General features: G+C 40.5%; 1 protein-coding gene across 1 annotated transcript in view; it reads left to right on the top strand.

Moving 5' to 3' along the window:
- Positions 1 to 21,841, top strand: part of ATP13A5 (ATPase 13A5) — a 103,697-nt gene that overhangs the window by 46,240 nt on the left and 35,616 nt on the right. The window contains 9 exon segments of the mRNA XM_017526637.2: positions 872 to 1,042; positions 2,047 to 2,204; positions 4,614 to 4,802; positions 8,897 to 8,958; positions 11,023 to 11,173; positions 13,452 to 13,535; positions 14,171 to 14,327; positions 16,895 to 17,012; positions 20,863 to 20,987. Coding sequence (XP_017382126.1) covers positions 872 to 1,042; positions 2,047 to 2,204; positions 4,614 to 4,802; positions 8,897 to 8,958; positions 11,023 to 11,173; positions 13,452 to 13,535; positions 14,171 to 14,327; positions 16,895 to 17,012; positions 20,863 to 20,987 — 1,215 coding nt within the window.

The raw sequence follows: 21,841 nt of genomic DNA, 5'->3' as shown, positions 1-21,841 counted from the left end.
TTGTCTCTGAAATGTATCCGTTTTGAACTCTGAGCTAATTTCTTTGTACCTTAAATATTCTGTCTTACAGCCAACTGGGAAAGGAAAAAAAAATGCTACCTACAAAGAATGGGAGTCAATAAAAGGAAATGCAAGAGGCCTAGTTGAGCTGGAGCTTGTGTAGGAGAATGACAGGCAATGATGCTTGAATTGTGGTAGGCTTTGACAATCTAGCAGTAGACTTTGGCCTTTATTCAGTAGTGGCAATGGAAAAGCCTAAGGATTTTGAGCAAAAGAATGGGATGATCAAAGTGGGGCTTGAATGGGCTCCATCAGAAAATGATGTGGAGTAACTACTGTTTTTTCACCTTCCTCCGTGAGCTTATGAGGGCAAGAGTTCTGTCTCTCTGGTTGTTCATTCTATTCCTAGAACCTAGCACAGTTCCTGGAACAGAATAAGCACCTAAAAATAGTTGAATGAATGTGTGAATGAGTGAACAAATGAATACATGAGTGAATGCAAAACAAACAGTAATTACTATTCATGTGCTGGAAAGCTCCTTCATTGCCTAAAATAGTGCTGGGTTTAATTAATACTTGGAAGAATGATTAAGTGATAATTCAGCTAAAATAGGCTGCTTTCAAAATTATGTCAACAAATGATCCAGGCCAGGTATAGGTTAGATAGGCAGGTCTTACCTAAATCTTTGCACTAGAATCAAGTCTACCATTGCTTGCACCACTGGCATCTCTGTGAACAGTCATCTGACTCATGGGACGGGCACTAACACCGGATGAGTTGCAGTTTGTATAATTTCTTGAAACTAGCATGCACCAGTTCTAACTAACTACCTGAGCTGACACAGATTCAACAAAATACAATCCTCTTCAGGAGAAAGTATACCTGTTACAAAGACACCATTGCCCCAAATGGAGAATACTGTGCCTTGGAAATGTCACAGCTTGGAGGATTATCGGAGACATGTCCTCTTCTGTGGAACAGAAGTTATCCAGATCAAGTCCTCTGGGCAGGGACCTGTAAGAGCAGTCGTTTTGCAAACAGGTTAGTGGATTCCATTTTTGTAAGTTTAATTCATGCTTGAACATGTGGAGAGTTGGATTAGGAAAATTTTGTTTAGGATTTTGGAGTTTGCCACATTCTGGTAGTAACAGAACATTTTTTTCTAAACAGACACTTATTATTCTAAAGTGTCATTATTTTTAACTGAATGGTTTATTGTTAAAACTCTTCTATGTGATGAAGAGTATGCGTAGGTGAAGTAAAATTTGTCAAAGGTAAAACTATACTCTTATTTTTGCTTATGACCATATGCTTCTTCTGCCTCCCTTGACACCTCCTCTGAATGATTACAAAAAGAAAAAAAATTCAGCCACTATGATTATGAGGAATTTTTCCTTTCAAAGAGTTGCTTGCTAGGCTGTATGTCAAACTCACTAGTGAAGAACTCTACCTGGGTGTCCTACAGACAATGAATTTGAAAGTACTCATCCTCCTGTATTGACTTTCTCTGTTAACGACATCACCATCATGCTGGTCTCTTAATAACATCTCTAACTCCTCTCATTTTCCCATACCAAATGTGGCACCAAATCTGGATGATTCTGCAAACACCTCCTGAGTCCCAGTCTTTTACATGACATAACACAATGAAGGCCTTCTATGACCTGGTCCCAGCTCTCTGTTCTAACCCCTGAGCTGTGTTTCTGCCATCTGACTTATTCACAGATGCAAAATACACTTTACACAGTGATGTCTGTATGCTTTACTTTGGTTTATGATTTGGTTGCTCTAGATGATTTTTCAAAATTAAAAATATCAAGCTTTTTTAAATGTTCAAACTAGTTAGCAGGCACTAGACATTAGAGCCTGTTGTCTGCATGGAAGCTCATGGTTACAAATCACGAAAACCACCTGAATACTCATGAAATGATTAGGTAGCAGGTTAGAGAAAACTCTACTCTTTGCCTCAAAGACAGTAAAGCCATTTTTAGGAGACCAAGTGTCCATCAAGCAGCCTTACTTGATCTGTGACTATCTTCATGCAGGTTACAATACAGCCAAAGGGGACTTAGTGAGATCCATCCTCTACCCTCGGCCTTTGAACTTCAAACTATACAGCGATGCCTTCAAGTTCATGGTGTTCCTGGCCTGCCTTGGTGTCATGGGTTTTTTCTATGCCCTAGGGGTGTATACGTACCATGGAGTAAGTACTGGGGTAAGGCTCTTCAATAGTATAGCTTCTGCGAAGAGCCTGACCTAACTCAGAAGGTTGGATTAGGTTATGTCTTGATCCTATCATTCTACAAATCATTATTGGCCAAGAGAGCTTTCTTAGACAGCAGAAATATTCTCATGCCTAGTTTGCCCCCAGTGTTTAGGTAATACCTAAAACACCATGCAACCAGTGGGTTTCCCATGTGTTCTGGTTAGGGTCTGAAATGAAATCAATTTTCTACTTTTACAGAGCTGGTACCTCACGAGATATCTACTCCTCTTTAAGCTACAGAGTGTCAGGTTTCATTTGGATGTCTCTCACCATAGAATGGTGGCTTGGGAGGGAAGGGTTGTCACTAAAGACCTCTGAGGTCCTTTCTGGTCCTGAGAGTCTGATTTGGTTGTGAACCATGGAGTCTCTATATAAGAAATGCTGGGATCATAATAGTATGAGCTGGTAGGGAGGAAAAGAGAATTGTGAATAAAACATCCAAACAGGTGAAAAGCTGTGAGTGGCCTAATTACAATGTCCAAATTGGTGGCATCAATGTGTGTGTGTGGGGGGGGGGGGGAAAGGGAGATAGAGAGAGAGGTGGGGAGTGAATATTGGCAGGCAAAGACATAGTCACAAGAATTTCAAGGCAATGTTCATGCTAAAACTTAACTGCTGAGTAGTTATTTCAATCTGAAATAGCACCCAGGGAGCATTTCTAGGTCAAGGGAGGCCCACAATGGGGCCTGTGAGAGTTAGGCAGAATGTCAAGGTCACTGGGGCTGGAATTTGAGGGAGTATGCCAATTTAATCTGAGGAGCAGGAGCACTGAGCAGAAAAGCAGGAAAAGGGCTCATGGAAGCCCTGGCAGTATTTGAGAAGGAGGTTTCCTGGGAAGAACTTAACATTCAATACACACTGAGGCAACAAGACTAACAATCCCAGACCCCATCTTGTGGGTCAGAACCTGTGACTCTGATGGCTGTCTCTATCTGCACTGGCTCAGCATTAGACAAGACTGGGTCCTTAGGGTGAAAACTCTTCTGTGTCTGTGGTTGGGGAAAGAAGGGAGTAATGAATTTTGTGATAAATTAAGATTGGGCAAAAGATGTCCCCAGTGGACATTGCTACTGAACTTGAATCCCACGTTTCCAATACTCAAAAAAGTAGTTATGGCTAAAATGATGGTTAATTTAACAAAAACACAGGCAAGGTTGTAGAGGGTAGAACAATTAATATCTAGAACATGTGAGGAAAACAAAACAATCAACCCTGTGATTTGACCTCATCCCTGACCTTAACTGAGTCAGCCTCCTCTACAGACCTGCTGCATTAGTCTATTCTCATGCTGCTGATAAAGACATACCTGAGACTGGGTAATTTATAAAGGAAAGAGGTTTAATTGACTCACAGTTCCACATGGCTGGGGAGGGCTCACAATCATGGTGAGAGTGAATGAAGACCAAAGTCATGTCTTACATGGCGGCAGGCAAGAGAGCTTGTGTAGAGGAACTCCCCTTTATAAAACCATCAGATCTCATGAGACTTGTTCACTATCATGAGAACAGCACAGGAAAGACCTGCCCCATTATTCAATTACCTCCCACTGGGTCCCTCTCACAACACGTGAGAATTATGGGAGCTACAATTAAAGATGAGATTTGGGTCGAACACAGCCACACCATGGCACCTGCCAGGCATCCTGAGTTCACAAAGATTGACTTTATAATAAAACATACTGGTCATGGCTTTGTACCCTGGAATCAGACAGACTAGGGTTCAGGTTTTTGTCATGTACCTAGTATGTGGCCTTGGGAAAGTTATTCACTTGTTAAAGCCTCAGTTTCCTTACCTGTTAAATGGAGAAAATAGTAGTATTTACATCATAAGGTTGTTACAGAAAGCAAGTAAATAATATATGTAGCCTAATACAATGTCTGCTCCAGAGTTAGTATCCAGCGAGAGCAAGCTAATTTTAGTATTGGCTTCCCAGTAGTTAATAATATATGCTGAGATCTTGGCAGGATCTTGGTCCTAGTTTTTAATCATATTGCCATTCATTCAATCTATGTACTGAGCACCCCCTCTGTGCTAAATCCCATGCTAGGCTCTGTATCTAGAGATCAGTAAGGGAGATCCAAAGATGAGCAAGCTGTAGCTGCCGCACCCCAAGGAGTTTGTAGCCTAGTGAGGGAGAGAGATTCATAAACCAGAAGTTAGGAGACAACATGCTCATTCCTTTGGCACAGTCAAGAGAATACTTGACCTCACCAAGAGAGCCAACTCACTATTAATATTTGGAACATGGATCTCTAGAGCTCCTGCGGTATTGCAGGAGAAAGGTTCTAGGAAGGGTGCCAACCTGCTGTGCCCGGCTAACCTGTATAAATGTCTCTCCTCTCCCAGATCCCTCCAAAAGACACTGTGACCATGGCCCTGATTCTCCTTACCGTGACTGTCCCTCCAGTGCTGCCAGCTGCCCTGACCATAGGCATCGTGTATGCTCAGAAGAGACTGAAGAAAGAGAAAATCTTCTGTATCTCCCCACAGAGAATCAACATGTGTGGGCAAATAAACCTCGTGTGCTTTGACAAAGTATGATCCAGACTTCCCAGGTTTAAGGTTAATGATTTCAAGGCAGAGTGGAGCTGGGAAGAGTCTCAGAAAATGTCTAGTCCAGTGTTCCCGTTTTACTGATGGGAATGTTGAGGCCAGAGAAGGTCACAGAGTGAGCTAGTGCAAGATCACATTCTAGAAGGCTGCTTTGCTTACCTCTTAATAGCAGCTTAGCCACCACATCATGAATTTTTTCTTCTGTGAAATTTAATAATTTGTGTGCCTGGTTTGTAGTTTTTTTTTTTTTTTTTTTCATCTCTTACTATAGTAACTTCTATGACTGACTGGCCTTTTCAGGCAAAAAATGTGAGGAACATTTCTGTTTCCTGAAGTGCTTCATCCAGAACATCAGTGAATGTTTTTCCTCTCTCCTCCTCTGCTTCTTTTAAGGAAAGGAAGGAAGAAAACAATGACGCTGTCTATACACTCCTGCCCCTTTGCTCCTCCAGGGCTTATGACTCCAGGCTAGGTTGTTTCTGTGCTTAGGGACCTGGAAAGGTGGCAGAGGAGGTGCATATGCCACATGGGGAAGACTGCTGTCATCAAGCAGGTCCTGAGACCCACCCCCCTGACATGACTCTCCTATGGGGTATCTGGAGGACTTCAGCATCAGATGCCTGCTGTAAACAGATCCTGCCGTCAGCTTGGACAGGCCAGTTTAGCTGCTGTAAAGCAATGAGCCTGGCTGGGTCCCTCTTGTCTTCAGTTCACATGCATTTAAATAATTTATTAGGGCTTTTGCCATTTTTTGGCAGAGAGCCACTGCTGTGTACAGTGCTGGTAGAGAGACCCATAATGAGTCATTCCTAGCCCTTGAGAAGCTTCCAGTCTAACTGAGAAGTGGGAAAATGGGAGTGTAGATGGTGATCATGCTGTGAGTTGTATGTTTAATAGAGATCTAAGGAAAGCATGGGGCACAGTTACCTGCCACAGGTTGGAGGCCACCTTTGAGCTGTAGCCTTGGTTGTTAGAATAAGCCCTGGGCTCAGAGGTGAGCAGCTGAGAAGCACAGGGGTAGAAGTGTCCCATGGCATACAGGGAGCAGACGACTGTGGGGTATGGCTAGCATATGGGCCGGTAGGTGGAGAATGAAGTTGGGGTGAGGGCAATTATTAAGGGCTTCATATGCCAAGCTAAGGAGTGGGTCCTTGTCTTGAAGCAGCATAGGGGCCCTTATATTTTAAGACTAGTGACATTTTTATAGGTGTTTTATATCCCACCAAGGGCAACTGATGAGAAGGGATGGAAGGGAAATGGGACTGAAGAAAGAGGCCATCTGGGGACAACAGAAGAGATCATTGTTTGTCTCAGACAATAAGGACAAGAATGGAGAGTAGAGGACAAATGGGAGGGACACCAATGAGTAGACTCGACCAGGCTTGGTCCCCAGGTGAAGGGGGTATAGCTTTTAGATTATGTCAGTTCTCTTTCTGTTTGTGTTTTGTTTGGCAAAGAAAGTTCTCACCACCAGTCAAGAACTAACAAGGTTAACTTCATTTTAGATTCAGAGTCATATAACACCCCCTTGGAACATTCTCTAATAATAGGGATGCCTGTTACTTCCTCATGAGCCTCACTGGTGTGTAGAATACAGGAGGGAGATTTATGAAATATGTTCATTACATATTCGTGTTTCTTTTTTCTGTTTCTTATTTGTTTATTTATTTTGAGACAGAGTTTTGCTCTTGTTGCCCAGGCTGGAGTGCAATGGCATGATTTCAGTTCACCACAACCTCTGCCTCCTGGGTTCAAGCGATTCTCCTGCCTCAGCCTCCTGAGTAGCTGGGATTACAGGCATATGCCACCATGCCTGGCTAATTTTGTATTTTTTAGTAGAGACGGGGTTTCTCCATGTTGGTCAGGTTGGTCTCAAACTCCCTACCTCAGGTGATCTGCCCACCTCAGTCTCCCAAAGTGCTGGGATTACAGGCGTGAACCACTGTGCCTGGCCTGTTTGTTTCTAAAATGAATTTTCCCCCAGGCTATTCATTTTATTTCCTGTATAAAACCTCTCCCTCCACTTCCTTATGTCCTCATCTGCCAGGATATCTGAGAGGCTGCTTTTAGGTGTCCTTGGTCAAACTCTGCAGGATACGATGACATGTGACAGTGCAAAAAACTCGGTTGAAAATTGGCAAAATGAGAAGTCTAACCCAGAATTTGGCACTGAGTTTCTGTGTGACTTTTTAAGAAAAGAAGATTCAACCACAATCATCTCTGAGTTTCTTTCCAGCTTTCACATTATAAAATTCTATCACCATCAAGTTGGAATAAAACACTCTGCCATTAATTGAATTTTCATCTAGTGTTATTTTCAGTTTCAGAGATATCTATCACTGGGTTTCTGAGTACCTTTGTTCCCATATATATTTCTGTTTTCTATTGGTTTGTTATAATGTCTGTAAGACAAGTTCTTTCTTTTCATTCAATTTAGCCCAAGCTTGAGCTTGTATTTATGCTAAGAGATTTTCTCTTTCTATCTTATTCCCCTTAGAACCTCAACTATAATTTTGTTTTCTCTCTATTTTGGGTAAGTTTTATTGTTTAGGGGTTATTTTCATTGAGAAATAACATGGTCTAATTTCTTTGTTGCTGCAGTATCATCTCTGTTTCCATGTTCAAAAGATTGATGTTTAAAAACATCATCAGGAAAACATTTCAATTTGAATTAAGTTGCAAACTCTTGTGAAATGCAACAACTCGAGGGGATTTGGAAACCAAACTTGGTGGGGTCCTTTATAAAGTGCAGAAGGGAAATGAAACAAAGAGCTGGTTTTCAAAAAGTTGTTATTTAAGAAATAATTCACTCGTGTGTTCGTGCCTTCTTTGTGAGGTTCAAATAGATGAATGAAATGGAGATTTCTTAATTCTTTAAACTAGAAACCCAGAAAGAACTTTGTCTTTCCACATACTGTGTATGATTCACTTAACGTTTTCTAGTTTGGCGGAAGACTCCAGAAGGGCCGGATTCTGGTTCTGCCTTTCCAACCCGCAGGCCACTATGACGTCAGGCTCCTCATTTCACCTCTAACCTGCCTCCAACCTGTTAACTCAGTTGTGAAAACGGAAAGCACTGTAAACACTTCGCAGTAAGGCATCATGCTAATGGAAGTGCTGTAATGATGGAGGATGCCATTTGATAGAAAACTAGGAAATTCAGCATCTTTCATAGAGATAGCCTTAAAAAGTAGTGTCAGAAACTTGGGTTTTAGTGTAGAAACAGGGTATTCTGCCATGCTTGGTAAAGCTCAGGTTTGCCCTGGCAGTGCTGAAGCAGCTGTAGCCAACTCCACTTACTCTGGGTGTTAATCGGGCCTAAAACTGTTAGCCTGCTGCATCAAGACACCAGAGTCTGTAATTAATGAATGCGTGTGAAGCAGTGAGGAAATTAAAAGTGCTGTGATAGTACTCAGTTCCATCATTCTTTCTCTGTTACATTATCTGACAAATACTCTCCCATAGTATGGCAAATCAAATCTCTGAGCTATTTTTCCCTTGATCTAACAATAAAATCCATTTGTGGGCATTAATTAATATTTATTATTGGCACTTAATTTATCTCTATAGTCTCAAAGTCCTTTATCAACATTTCATTATCAATCTGGACAATCACTGTGTCACCCATATTTTTAGAAAATTACTGTGAACCAGATGGCAAACTGTGAATTGAACAGTCTTGAAAATAAAGAAAAAAGAATTTCTGAGCTCTGCTTTGGCAAGACAGCAGGTGCCAACTAAAAGTCAGACTTGAGCTGGTTCTTGTACTGAACCTCTCCCGATTAACAGCAGCAAGTCATAGCAATAAACGAACCAAAACAAAACACTTGCATTTTTTTCCTCATAATTAGTAACTGAAATCACCTAATTATCGACATGGTCTTTTGGGGATCATGTATCACCTGCTTAGTTCTTCTCGTAGGTACTCATCTTTGATTTTAAATTTGGTACTTACAAACAAGGTATTTAGACTACTGGATCTACTATGATCTCTTAAAAGCTTGGGTTTTGCCTAAATTACAATATAATTAAAAGGTTTACATCTTATGCTAATATTGATTTCAATTTTTATTCAGACTGGCACTCTCACTGAAGATGGGCTGGACCTCTGGGGGACTGTCCCTACTGCTGGCAACTGGTAGGCCTCTTATGTGAAGATGGAATGTGTGTTTGGTGGAGTCACCTGGATGATACTCAAATCCATCTTTTGGGTGTTAATGGATGAATGTCCCATAAAATATATATACTAATTGGGTGGAACTAGTTTGTAATATCTAATTTGTTTAATTAAATGAATTCTAATTTCAGAATCAGACAGGGAAAGTAGGTCTTCAAAATCTACATGAAAAATGGAATAGGATGAGGTGGATAATTAAGGAACTAAATGAGACAGAGAAAGAAGAGTGAAATGAAGACCATGCTTAATTAAAAGCTACCAAGACTTCCTGGGTGGCTAGTGCAGGCTGGTGTGGTGAGAAATCTGGAAATGTGGTTCACAGCCTAGTGGGATAAAAAGGTGCAAATACCATTGCCATGTGTGTACCTATGCAACAATCCTGCATGATCTGTACATGTACCCCAGAACCTAAAGCACAACTCAAAAAAAAAGGTGCAAATATGCCCACCTCTGATGTACAACACAGGCCATAAAAGTTGTTACTATTAAGGCAGAAATGTCAGAATGGAGGAGAAATAGAGACTGTTTGATATAACACATAGTCCTGACTTTTATGTAATAACATGGTGGGTAAAGACAAATCAATTTTGAAGTTTGGTGAATCAAAGAAAGCTACCTGAAGGACATGGCACTTCAGATAAATTTTGAGGGACGTGCGGCTAGAATTTTTAAAGCTGTGGGCTAAAAGCTGGCACTAGGGAGGAGAGGACATAGATATCTACTCCAGAAAGAGCTAGAGAGGAGAAGGAGGGCCCCTGGAGGGTGGATCTCCTCATGGTATCTACCTCTGACTTCTAGCTCCTTCTGTATGGGCTAAGACCTGCCTTCTCAATTTGAGTGGTGATGGCCTCTGTTCTTAAGCCATGGGTACCTCATTTTGGCTCCAACAGTGGCTGAGGCAGCCATCAGTGACAGAAGACACTTTTCAGGGGATGCTCAAGATGATGAAGGGGGCAGGTACAGCATGTCACAAGCTAACAGCGGACAAGCAGTGTGATGTTGCAGAAGGTACCCTGCACTGGGTGGCAAAGAACACCTGAGCTCTAACCCTACTCATGTGTCTCTGCTTCTGGCTGCTCAGATGTCCATCCAGCCCTTGGTCCAGACAGACAAGGAATCTATTGGCCAGAGTAGTGAAAGAGAAAAAAGATGTCCACAGTTCCCACCCCTCCATCATCCTCCCTTGTCCCTGGTACTCTGAAGCTTTTTGGAGGGCAGGAACAATGACACAATCACTATTTAGCTGTAAGGTGGGAGGAGAGGAAGATGCACTACGCCAGTTTGTATTATCAAAGAGAAAAAGAGGCTTTAGAGGTGGTATGTCCAGGGTGCTTCATGAAGTAGGGGCAATCTCTAAAGTGATGAGTAGGAGAAATGCTTCCACATCCATGCAGCCTAATTTCCTGCTCCCTAAGTAGCCCTAGAGAATTCTTGCCGAGGGTGCATGACTTTTTGTGGACAGCTCTGCAGAGTTTTCAGGTATGACTCTGAGCTGCCTGTTGATGTGCCTTCCTACAATACTGCCAATATGTGGGCTGACTTCAAAAGTGCATGACAAAAGTCCCGGCAATTCTATCCAAAGCCTCGGAAACTGTTATTGATTGGCTAGTGGCAAACTCTGTTGAGAAGAAAATTCATATCCAACTCAAAGAAATGTTTTTACAAAGATCACTCTGTAGGCACAACACCCTGTTTAAAAAATAATGAAACCAAGTGGGTAGGGGCTTAAGCGCAGGGAAGTCCCTGGACAAGCATAGCAACAGCAAGAAGTTTAATCTGGATCTAGAGTCCAGGGTATAAAGGACGTTAGTAGGAGTGGGCACTGTAAGGTAAGGTAGATCCGAAGTGGACAGGACTTTGAATACCAGGCTAAGGGGCTTGGACTTTACCATATGGAGCATGGGAAGCCATGGGAAGGTTCTGAGCATGAACATTAAGTGTTTGGAGCTCTACTTTAGTAAGATTTAAGAGACAGGGTATGCAAAATGATTTTATCAAAGACTTTAATGTTACCTTCTCTACCAGCTTCCAGGAAGCCCACAGCTTTGCCTTGGGCCAGGCTTTGCCATGGGGCCCACTGTGTGCGTCTATGGCCAGCTGCCACTCTCTGGTTCTCGTCGATGGGACCATCCAGGGAGACCCTCTGGACCTCAAAATGTTTGAGGGCACTGCCTGGGTAAGGTGATAGTTTAATGCAATGATGAGAACTTGAAGAAATCTTTACTGGGAATGCTGAAGCTTTTCTAATTTTTGTTAAAACATGGAGAAGATTCATAATAACGTAGAATGAGTGTGTAATGCTACCAGAATTTCCCAACCTCTGCCCCAAAGAATTCTGTTAATGGGTGCAACATGAAATAGGCATCCATTATTGAACAAACTTGGGAACTGTTGTTTAAACAAAGTTAAACTCATTTCTTGACTGCATGATTTCTTTAATATACTGTGATCCTTTGTGGATATTCAAGAGGGGATATGAAATGCAGCATTTTCCAAACCTATCGGACCTCAAAAACCTTATTGACACCCATAACCTAGCATGTTCTCCAAAACATCATTGTTTTCCAAAACACTATCAGAGAAACAGTAGCCTGAAACGGTGCTCTCCAGTACAGCGGCCACGAGCCATATGTAGCTACTGAGCCCTTGAAGTGTGGCTATGCAACTGAGAAACTGCATTTTTAATCTTATTTAATTTTAAGTAATTTAAATTCAAATAGCCACAAGTGGCTGGTGGCAACTGTATATTGTAAAGCACAAGCTAGATACCAAACTGGAGGGCTGCATTCCAACTGGTTCCATCTCCTGAGCTGAGTGTGAATGAAAGCGGAAGGATATAGGCCCATACTGGAGGCTGCTATCGTGGAAAACTTCATTTCACCACTCTCCAGCTGTGTGATCACAAAGCCAGAGCGAAGCCTGAGTCTGTGACCTCATCCGTACATTAGGGGTAATAATGCCTCATTCACAAACTTGTGAGCACTGAAACTATGAGACTAAAGCGTCTTTGAGCACAATGAAGGGCCAAACAGGTAGAGGGTGTTCACTCATTAACCAGTTAGTTAATTGCATCCTGCTGCCCTCCAAAGAACATCCTGAAGCTATGGACAATGCTGTATAAATGACAGTACAGCAGTTAAACATTGCCGCAAAAGAATGGAAACAAATGATTGCAGGGAAACAAAGCACACCTAACGAAGAAGCTAATACAAAGATATATAATAAAGAAATTTTAATTTTCTAGCAGGTAAATCAATGAAAGAGGAAACCTCGTAAAAAGGGAAACCTCTGATATCAGTAAGTTAAGATAGAGCATTTGCTGTGGAAAATATTTTGACATAGTGACCAATTCCCTGAATTTTAATGGAGAGGAATCAGTGTACTTACTGTAAGCAGTGTCCTTGCCAGAATCACTGGGACTGACACAGTGATGAGTTGCACAAGATCATTTTATATCTGGCTTTAGTCCTGGACCTAACTACATCCCCCTCTCCATTATAGGAAGGTTGATCTATCTTTACAAATAACATACTTGTTTGGAAATATAAATCTTTAGTGTTAGCTCTGAAAGAACTGTCTGTAAAAATGGTTATATCCATCCTAAACAAAGCATAAAATGCAGGATTATTCACTGAGTTTAGAGCTGAGTCAGAAACTGTCTTGAGCTGAATATCTTTTGGTAACTGGGAAACTTCCAATCCACATACAGAGAAGGGAAACTGTCCTGTTAGACTGTCAAGAATTTTAGCATTTGAAGGAATGTCAGAATATTTTTCAGAAGAAATTGAGACTAGAAAAATGAAATGATGTCCCCAAGATGAAACAGGTAAGTGGCAGAGTGGAAACAGACTATCTCCTGTTTCCTGACCTCTACTATTTCTATGCATGGACTGTCTTTCCCATATTTTAATATTGGTTAATATTGGCTTCTCGGAGGTATTAACTTCTGTTGTAATATCAAAAGAATTCAAGCCATTTTCAAACAGGCTTTCTAATTTGCTAGCAGCGAGCATTCTAACTTCCTAGTTAACTCAAGTAAGCTAGCAGCATAGGTATAGTATGAAGACCTAGTCTCATGTTTGTCTCAGGACCCAGTCCCAACTCATCTGAGAGCCATGGTGTTCAGCAACATTGGAGAACACAGCTCCACATAATCCCCCCTCCAGTTACTAGATGTAATCATTTAGAAAGATCCACGGACCTGTAGCTAGCACTTCTTCCATCAATTACTTCTTAAAATGAATTCACACATTTTTGGCTTTTTTCATTCTAGAATAAGGCCCTTAATATGAATCGACACAACAGAAATTTGACAATGACAATATTAAGATAATTGGGCTGGAAGAGAAAATATGTTAAAAAAGGGCTTTGAAAAGATTATTGTGCATATAAGAGGTATTCCTTTCATACTATTTTTCTTCAAAGAATCTTATCAATGTTTTCATTTTATACAGAAAATGGAAGATTGCAACATGGACTCCTGCAAATTTGGGATGTCAAATTCAAACATCATAAAACCAGGACCAAAAGCCAGTAAGGTATTATTTCCTTCTTTAAATCATATAGCTCGTTCTGCATAAAACTGGTGAAACATTTCTGACTTTCACATAGCTTTCATAGTCCTATTATTTTGTCTTATCCCAACACTTTCCATGGTTGGTTTGCTCTTTCTTTCATTCCTGAACTTATCTATTAATTTATTCAGCAAACACAACCTGTGTATGCTAGAGTATCGTGCTATGTACTAGCAGATAAAGAGGTTTCAAAACAAGACACACTTGGCTCTGGATTAGAGGAACACACAGACTGGTAGAAAAATCAATACAGGTGCAAATAAGTGCAACACAATGTGCCAAATTCTATAATCAAGGCTGAAGGAAGGCCTTCAAGAGTCCTGACATGGGAGGGAATACTGTTTCTGGGAGGTAAAAACACTACAGAGGAGATGACCTGTGAGCTTGTCCTGAACGGTGATTAGGATTTCTCTAGGGGAAGGTCCTTGCAGACCAGACAACTTTTTGAGGGAGTCGCTTTAAGGCAGCAAATAAATAAAGTGACAAATACACTACATCAAGATATCCCTGGGCTCGCTGCACAGTAAGTTTTTGTTGGTATGCATTTGAAAATATCACTTAGCAGCCTGTTAAGCTCCCTGTTGTTGATGGGCTTGCAGAGTCCGATAGAAGCCATCACCACCTTGCGCCAGTTTCCATTTTCCTCAAGCCTGCAGAGGATGTCCGTGATTGCTCAGCTAGCTGGAGAAGACCACTTCCACGTCTACATGAAGGGTGCCCCAGAAATGGTGGCCAGATTCTGCAGATCTGAAACAGGTACTAAGTGACACTTACCTTTTTCAATAAGTAAAATCCTTTTTTTTTTTTTTTGAGACAGTCTTGCTCTGTCCCTGAGGCTGGAATGCAGTGGCATGATCTCAGCTAACTGTATTCTCTACCTCCTGGGTTCAAGTGAATCTCCTGCCTCAGCCTCCCAAGTAGCTGGGATTACAGGAGCACACCACCATGCCCGGCTAATTTTTGTATTTCACCATGTTGGTCAGTCTGGTCTCAAACTCTGGTCTCAAGTGATCCACCTACCTCAGCCCCCCAAACTGCTGGGATTACAGGTGGGAGCCATCGCGGTCAGCCAAGACCAAATACATAAAGCCAATAAACACGGAAAGCTTTGCAATCAATGAATGTGGAGCTGCTTGTTTCCTGGGTGGGTAGAAAGTAGGCCCAGCAGATCCTAGTAAGCAGAGGCGAGACTTTCAAGGCGGGAGGTAGCAAGTAAATATCCGGTAATGGGTGCAGTAAAAAAAAGTACAACTACAATGGGGCATCTGGGAAGGAGAAGAGATGTGAAGCTTGCATCAGGAGCCAGAATAGGGAGCTACTGAGGGCCAGAGAACTAGGGGAGGTGTAAATGAGGGAAACGAAGCGAGAGGACTCGAGCTAGGTACGTTCTGCAGATATGGCTACTCTCACCTCCAGGGAGGATCAGATAGATGGATGGGGGAAGAATATAGAAAAGACAAGTATCTTAGAAATAAAGGTGATTAGAGTAAATTCGATGGTATTCGAGCAAGATAATTAATCATTTTCACAGCAATTTCATCTTTCTGGGCCAGATTTTGAGCTGATTTTTATTGCTTTTTAGTCTTATAAACATATGCACTCTTTAAGCGGCAGCCAGGTTTTTAAGAATATGGTTGCATTCAAATGAGTTCATTTGGATAAAATTGGTCTTTTCTCTTCTGATTTTCATGTGACTTTCCTTATGATTGCTGATGGCCATCAACTTGTGCAGAGAATTCTAGATTTGGCAAATGATTAACTTCTCTACTAGGAGTCTTTTTTTAACCCTTAGAAGTAGCCCCTTTTCTTCTGACTTTGATCTTCAGCATAGCTCTCATTGACTCTGTCCTTCACTGATTACCACATATACTGTGTTTGTTTTGTTTCAGGTACGCGGCTACAATTGAGCATCTTCTTGACATTTAAACTGGTATCTATTGCCTCTGCTCTCTCAGTAAGGATTTGGGTCTGTCACTTGGCACTCATTATTCTGGCAGCTCTTTCAAGTCTTCCTGTGGTCCCAACTTCCGATCTTGGACTTAAGCTAATACCGTCTTCAGTGATTTCCACCACCACCCTACCCCATTTTTAGAAATAGCAAGCTAAGAACTTTCTTGAAATTAGATTCCGACCTCCAGGAGTATTTTAGAATTACAGAAAGTCTGAAACGAATGGAGACAGAGAGATCTGGAAACCTTCTCATTTTATGGATGAGAAACTGAGGTGCAGAAGAGAGACTTAACATGACTAAGGTCCACGTGGAAGTGGAATGGAGAATAGAACTTAGTCGGTTTGCCACCTAAGCTACTGCACCTTCCATTGTTCTGTGGTTCCATCTGATACCCTTATAGGTGCATCATAAATCATAAAGATCTTACAAACATAGTTTTGATTGCCACGCTAAAACACACAAATATTGGCATTGTGTCATCTTTCACCTAAAGCAGGAGTTGGCAAACTTTTCTGTAAAGAGCCACATAGTTCTTACTTTAGGCTTTGCAAATCACACGGTGTCCATTTCAATTACTCAACACTGTTACTGAAGCCTCAAAGCAGCCATAGACAATGAACAACCAAATGGGCACGGCTGTGTGTCAGTAAAACTTCATTGATAAAAACAAGTTGTAGACTAGATTTAGCCTGTACATCCTAGTTTTTTGACCTCTGATCTAGAAGATCAGCTGTTTCTCTCATTTTATCCAAGTACTCATAGTCCTGAGGTCTGTTCTTACTGAACCTACTCGGTGTATTTGACACCCAGTTTGTCTGAGTCGGCTTGTGCTATTATAACAAAATACCATAGATGGGTGCTTGAACAACAGAAATTTATTCCTCATGGTGCTGGGGGCTGGAAAGGCCAGGACAGAGGTGCTGCCCAATGTGGTTCCTGGAGAGGGCTTTCTTCCTAGTTTGCAGATTGTTGCCTTCTTGCTGTATCCTCACATGGTGGAAAAAGATGTGTTTCCTTAGGGCATCAATCCCATTCATGAGGGCTCCACCCTCATGACCTAATTACCTCCCAAAGGTCTCACCTCTAAATACTATTGCATTAGAGATTAGGCTTCAACATATGAATGTTGGAGGGACATATTCAGTTCATAACACAGTAGATGACCTGCACAGCTTTGGCATTTATTTCCATCAGAATAATAAGAACACACCGATGAAGTTGTTTGTGGCCTTCAGCTGAAGCTCTGAGTTTTCTATTAAAGCTCTTTTATGGAATGAAAGTTAAAACAAGGTAGAATGACTGCATCCTGGAGTCTTGCTTAGACCAGCCTTCAACATGACCTTGCACTTACCTGTTCCTTCTACTCTGACAGTGCCCAAGAATTTCCCACAGGAGCTGAGGAATTACACGGTGCAAGGCTTCCGTGTCATTGCTTTTGCCCACAAAGCCTTGAAGATGGGAAACCTTTCAGAAGTGGAGCACCTAGCCAGGTAAGGAACTCAGAAATTGTCACTAGAGCAGGCTCTGCATGCATGAAGTGTGAGTCCTGGAGATGAACATTTCTAATCATCTGGAAGGCTCTTAGAGATGGAGAATTAATCTTGTACAGTCCCCTGATTCAGAGATGGACAACTGTAGGTGGTACTGAAGAGTACTTGCTCAGGTCACAGTGCTGGTTGGTGGCAGAGCAAGGATGGTACTTGAGAGCTCTGACTCGAAGATACCAGCATGTTATCTCTGCTTGGCACTATGTTATGCCAACTTTAGTCTCAGCTCTCATTCCATCAAAACAACCAATCCTCCTTCAACCTCAGAGCATTATGTGACCAATTGACTTGGGTACCCCATACACAGAGGGGTTCAGAGAGGGAAATAGTTGGTACTTTGAAAGATTTTCAGAATCCTTCAGACATGTTTTTTTTTCAGTACTCAATACTACAACACCTCCTTTCTATCTGTGAAGGTAACAAGTGCAAATTGAATTACTTATGAGAAATAAAATTCAGTATTCTTCATTAAATTTTTACTGGGATAAGTTGTCCTCATTAGAGAATAATTTATAAATTATTTTTTATTTCAATGTTCTTCAGTTTTTAAAGGCTATTTTAAAATTATCTGTGACAAAGGAGTAAAAAAATTCTGTGGAAAATTGAATAGAAGACAGTCTATTTATTTCTTACATTGGATTTGTGTTGCTGGTAGATGCCTATTTATATACAGCTAGCCATTTCACGTAAGATACTGATATCCTTGGTTTAACATTATTATTTGCAACCTAAGTCCACTGACTCTAAGTTAATTAGTAAACATAGTCCCTTCCTTACTCTGTGCTTTTTTTGCCATCTATAAAATATGCAATTGGATGATCTCCAAGGAGGCTTTCAGCCATGACATTTTAATATTTGAAACAGGATCACAAAGCTCATTTTGAAATATATCAATGGCATTCTCAGATTTAACATTCCAGGTATTAGCTATTCTTGAGCAAACATAAAGGTCCAGACCACATAGGATTTGTAATTTTTTAAACACAAATTTGAATAATCAACATTAAGGACATGTGTGAAGAAAAGATCTATGTAGCTAGCAATGGAGTGTAGCCATCACACAGCTATCACATACAAATGCAGCTGTGGTGTTCACATATAGGAGCCATTATTATAAATAAAACAAAATGAGAAAGTTAAGATAAAATGTACTAGATTTCCTACCATTCCAGGTTTTTTCAGGGAATATCAGGAGCCTACTATGTTTGTTAGAATTTAATTGCTATTTTCAAACAGGGTAAAAGGAAAGGGTTTTGATTTTTCTTAGAATCAAATTCTATTTAGCAACATTTTCAACTAGAAAAATTTAAAACTTCCTAAAAATTGGAGTCATAATGCGGAAGTAGAAAAGTTTCTTGAGATGACTTAAAAAATCACCCCAAACTAAAACAACAGGAGAAATACTTCATCAAGGGTCACCCCTTCATTGGTTTAGCAAATTTGTATTGAACTTAACTATGTGTCGGTTGCTCAAAGAACTGAGGATTTATTTGGAAGCGAATAAAATAAAATCCTTGCCTGCACGAATCTTATATCCTAGTTGGGGAAATAGATAATAAAATAAACCCACAAAAGATTGTCCCACTAGTGGTTCTTAAATGATCTGAGGGGGAAAAATATAAAGTAAGTTAAGAGGACTTTTTAAAAAAAGACAGAGAATGTCATTTTGCTTGGGCAATCAGCAAAGTCTTCAGAGGAGCAACATTGTAACAGACATCTAGTAAAATAAGAGAGCATGGCATGTAGATATCCAGGGGAAGAGCATTGCAGGGAATAGAAATGGTGAGTAAAAAGACCGACACAAGCACTGCTGGGAACGTTGTAGAGTACAAGCAGCCAAAGTGCCCAACGTAGTGACCGAGAAGAAGCATCGTAACATAGAAACAAAGAATATTTATGTGTTTTTGCTTTTGTTGCCTGTGCTTTTGGTGCCATAGCTGTGAAATCATTGCCAAGACCAATGTCAAGAAGGTTTCTCCCTATGTTTTCCTCTAGTAGCTTCACAGTTTCAGGTCTGTGTTTAAGTGTATACCATTTTGAGTTGAATTTTATGTTTGGTATAAGAGTCCAATTTCATTCTTTTGCTGGTGGATATTAAACTGAAAAGCTTTGCACAGCAAAGGAAATAGCAGAGTGAAAAAGCAACCTATAAAATGGGAGAAAATATCTGTAAACCATATATCTGATGATAAATTAATATCCAAAGTGTATAGAAGACACAATTCAATAGCAAAAATCAATAAATAACCCAATTTAAAAATGAACAAAGGCCCTGAAGAGAAATTTCTCCAAAGAAAACATACAAATGGCCAACAGATATATGAAAAAGTGCTCAACTTTACTAATCATTAGGGAAATGCAAATCAAAACCACAATGAAATATCACCTCATACCTGTAAGGATGGCTATTTGAAACAAAAACAAAAGAAAACAAGTGTTGACAAGGATATAGAGAAATGGAACCTTTGTAAAATGGTACAGCTGCTATGGAAAACAGTGTGAGGGTTCTTTAAAAAATTAAAAATATAATGACCATATGATCCAATGAGCCAAAATCCCAATTCTGAGTATATATCCAAAAGGACAGAAATTGGGATCTCAAAAAAAGTTATCTTCACCCTAAAGTTCATTGCAGCATTATTTATAATAGCCAAGATACGGAAACAACCTAAATGATCATCAGTGGATAAAGGGATTTTTTAAATTTAGTATATACATATAATGGAATATTATTAAGCCTTTGAAAAGGAGAAAATCTTGCCATATGAGACAACGTGAATGAAACTGAAAGACATCAGTGAAATAAGCCAGTTACAGAAGGACTAATACTGTATGATCCTACTTATCTGAAGCATCTGAAATAGACGTATTCATAGAAGTAGAGAGTAGAATGGTGATTTCCAAGGGCTAGGGGGAGGGGGAAATAGGAAGTTGTTGTTAATGGGTATAAAGTTTCAGTTATGCAAGTTGGATACATTCTAGAAAAGTGATTTTAATGTGCATGCACACACACATGCAAAACAGGGCTGAAGGAAATTTTCTGAGGTGATGGATGTTTATTACCTTGATTACAGTAATGGTTTCACAGCTGTATATATATTGTTCAGATATATCTCCCTGTAATCTTAACACCACAGTGCACAGAAAAATGAACAATGAAGGATCAAAAAAGAGTTCTTGGCCCCCAAATCCACTTATTAAAAAGCCACCCAAGATTCATTCCATTTCAGAGGACAAGTCCTGTGTAACTAATGTATCCCAATTAGACTATAAGCCACCAACTTCAAATTCTGAAAACTACTCAGAGCCCTGTCTGATGTCAACACATATTACTGAGGGTGATAGAAAGGCTAAGATGAATGACACCATATTCGGCTACTACTGTAGTATCTTGTATGTATGCAGGATGCACTTACCAAATGCCAAATAAGCTGAAACAGTTGCAAACTCAAAAAAGAGAAAGCTCTGAGAAATTAAAAAATAAATATATTTGATTAGCATAATATTTAAAAACCAACAGAATAGTTGGAAGATAAGCACACTGTTTTTAAAAATAAAGTTGAAAACTAGAAAAAACAAATTTAGAAGTGGTTGCTCTAGGAAGGAGAGGGGTGAGGTTGTGTGGAGACACAGACTGTTGGTTTTCATTATAAGCTTTTAAGTTCATTTTGATTTTTAAAATGTGCTGTATTACATTAATAAAAATTATAAGAAAATTTTAAAAGAAGAAATAAATTGAACTATTGAGGCTATGTAGATATACTTTAATATTGATTTTCTCCTGAATCCAAAGAGAAAAAGTGGAGTCAGAGTTAACATTTCTGGGACTTCTCATCATGGAGAATCGCTTGAAAAAAGAAACCAAACCAGTCTTGAAGGAACTAAGCGAGGCCCATATCAGGACTGTGATGATTACAGGTATGTGTTTGTTTCCAGGGGCCTGGCAAGTTGATTGCATCCCAGGCATAAGAACAAGGTGTGTGAGCTGAGTGAGTTCACGTGACAGAGACGGAGAAAAATGTTGTCTGTCGAATTTGTTACCCTGTAGTCCCTTACCTGAAAATATGTGTACCTCCCCTGACAGGACCAGAAGCTTTGGTGGTAGAATGGTGGTATCTCATTCTCTTAGTCTAATGATTACCCCTCCTGGCCAGGATCTGTGCAGTACCTATAGGCTCACTGTAAATGAGCAAGAATGGGTGTGTTCTCATCAAGAGACCCAATGATCCCTCTGCATAGAGGATTGAGTCTCTTGTTGATGGTTCTCTAGGGCAGGAGGGCCAGGCACGGTGTATGACCATCAAACCCACGCTCAGCCTGACCCTGTGTGTTCTTTGTTGGTTTCTAGATCCCATCGATGGTTTTATGCTATCAGACTGAGTTCATACTATATTCATTACTACGAGTTGTCTGTCTTTTAAAGATTAGTCATAGATGCTTAAACATTTCTTTCTTTATTCACGTATGTTTTAAAATAAACAAAGGGGACAGACATGGTGGCTCATGCTTGTAATCCCAGCACTTTGGGAGGCCGAGGCAGGCAGATTACCTGAGGTCAGGAGTTTGAGACCAGCCTGACCAATATGGTGAAACTCTATCTCTACTAAAAACACAAAAAATTAGCCAGGCATTGTGGCGTGCGTCTGTAGTCCCAGCTACCTGGGAGGCTGAGACAGGAGAATCGCTTGAACCCAGGAAGCAGAAGTTGCAGTGAGCCAAGCTCGTACCACTGCACTCCAGCCTGAGCAACAGAGTGAGACTCTGTCAAAAAA

This window comes from Cebus imitator, unplaced genomic scaffold (assembly GCF_001604975.1).
Source record: "Cebus imitator isolate Cc_AM_T3 unplaced genomic scaffold, Cebus_imitator-1.0 Scaffold43, whole genome shotgun sequence".
NCBI lineage: Eukaryota > Metazoa > Chordata > Mammalia > Primates > Cebidae > Cebus > Cebus imitator.
Note: the sequence above shows the minus strand (reverse complement) of the source record. Positions and strands in the feature narration are given on the sequence as shown.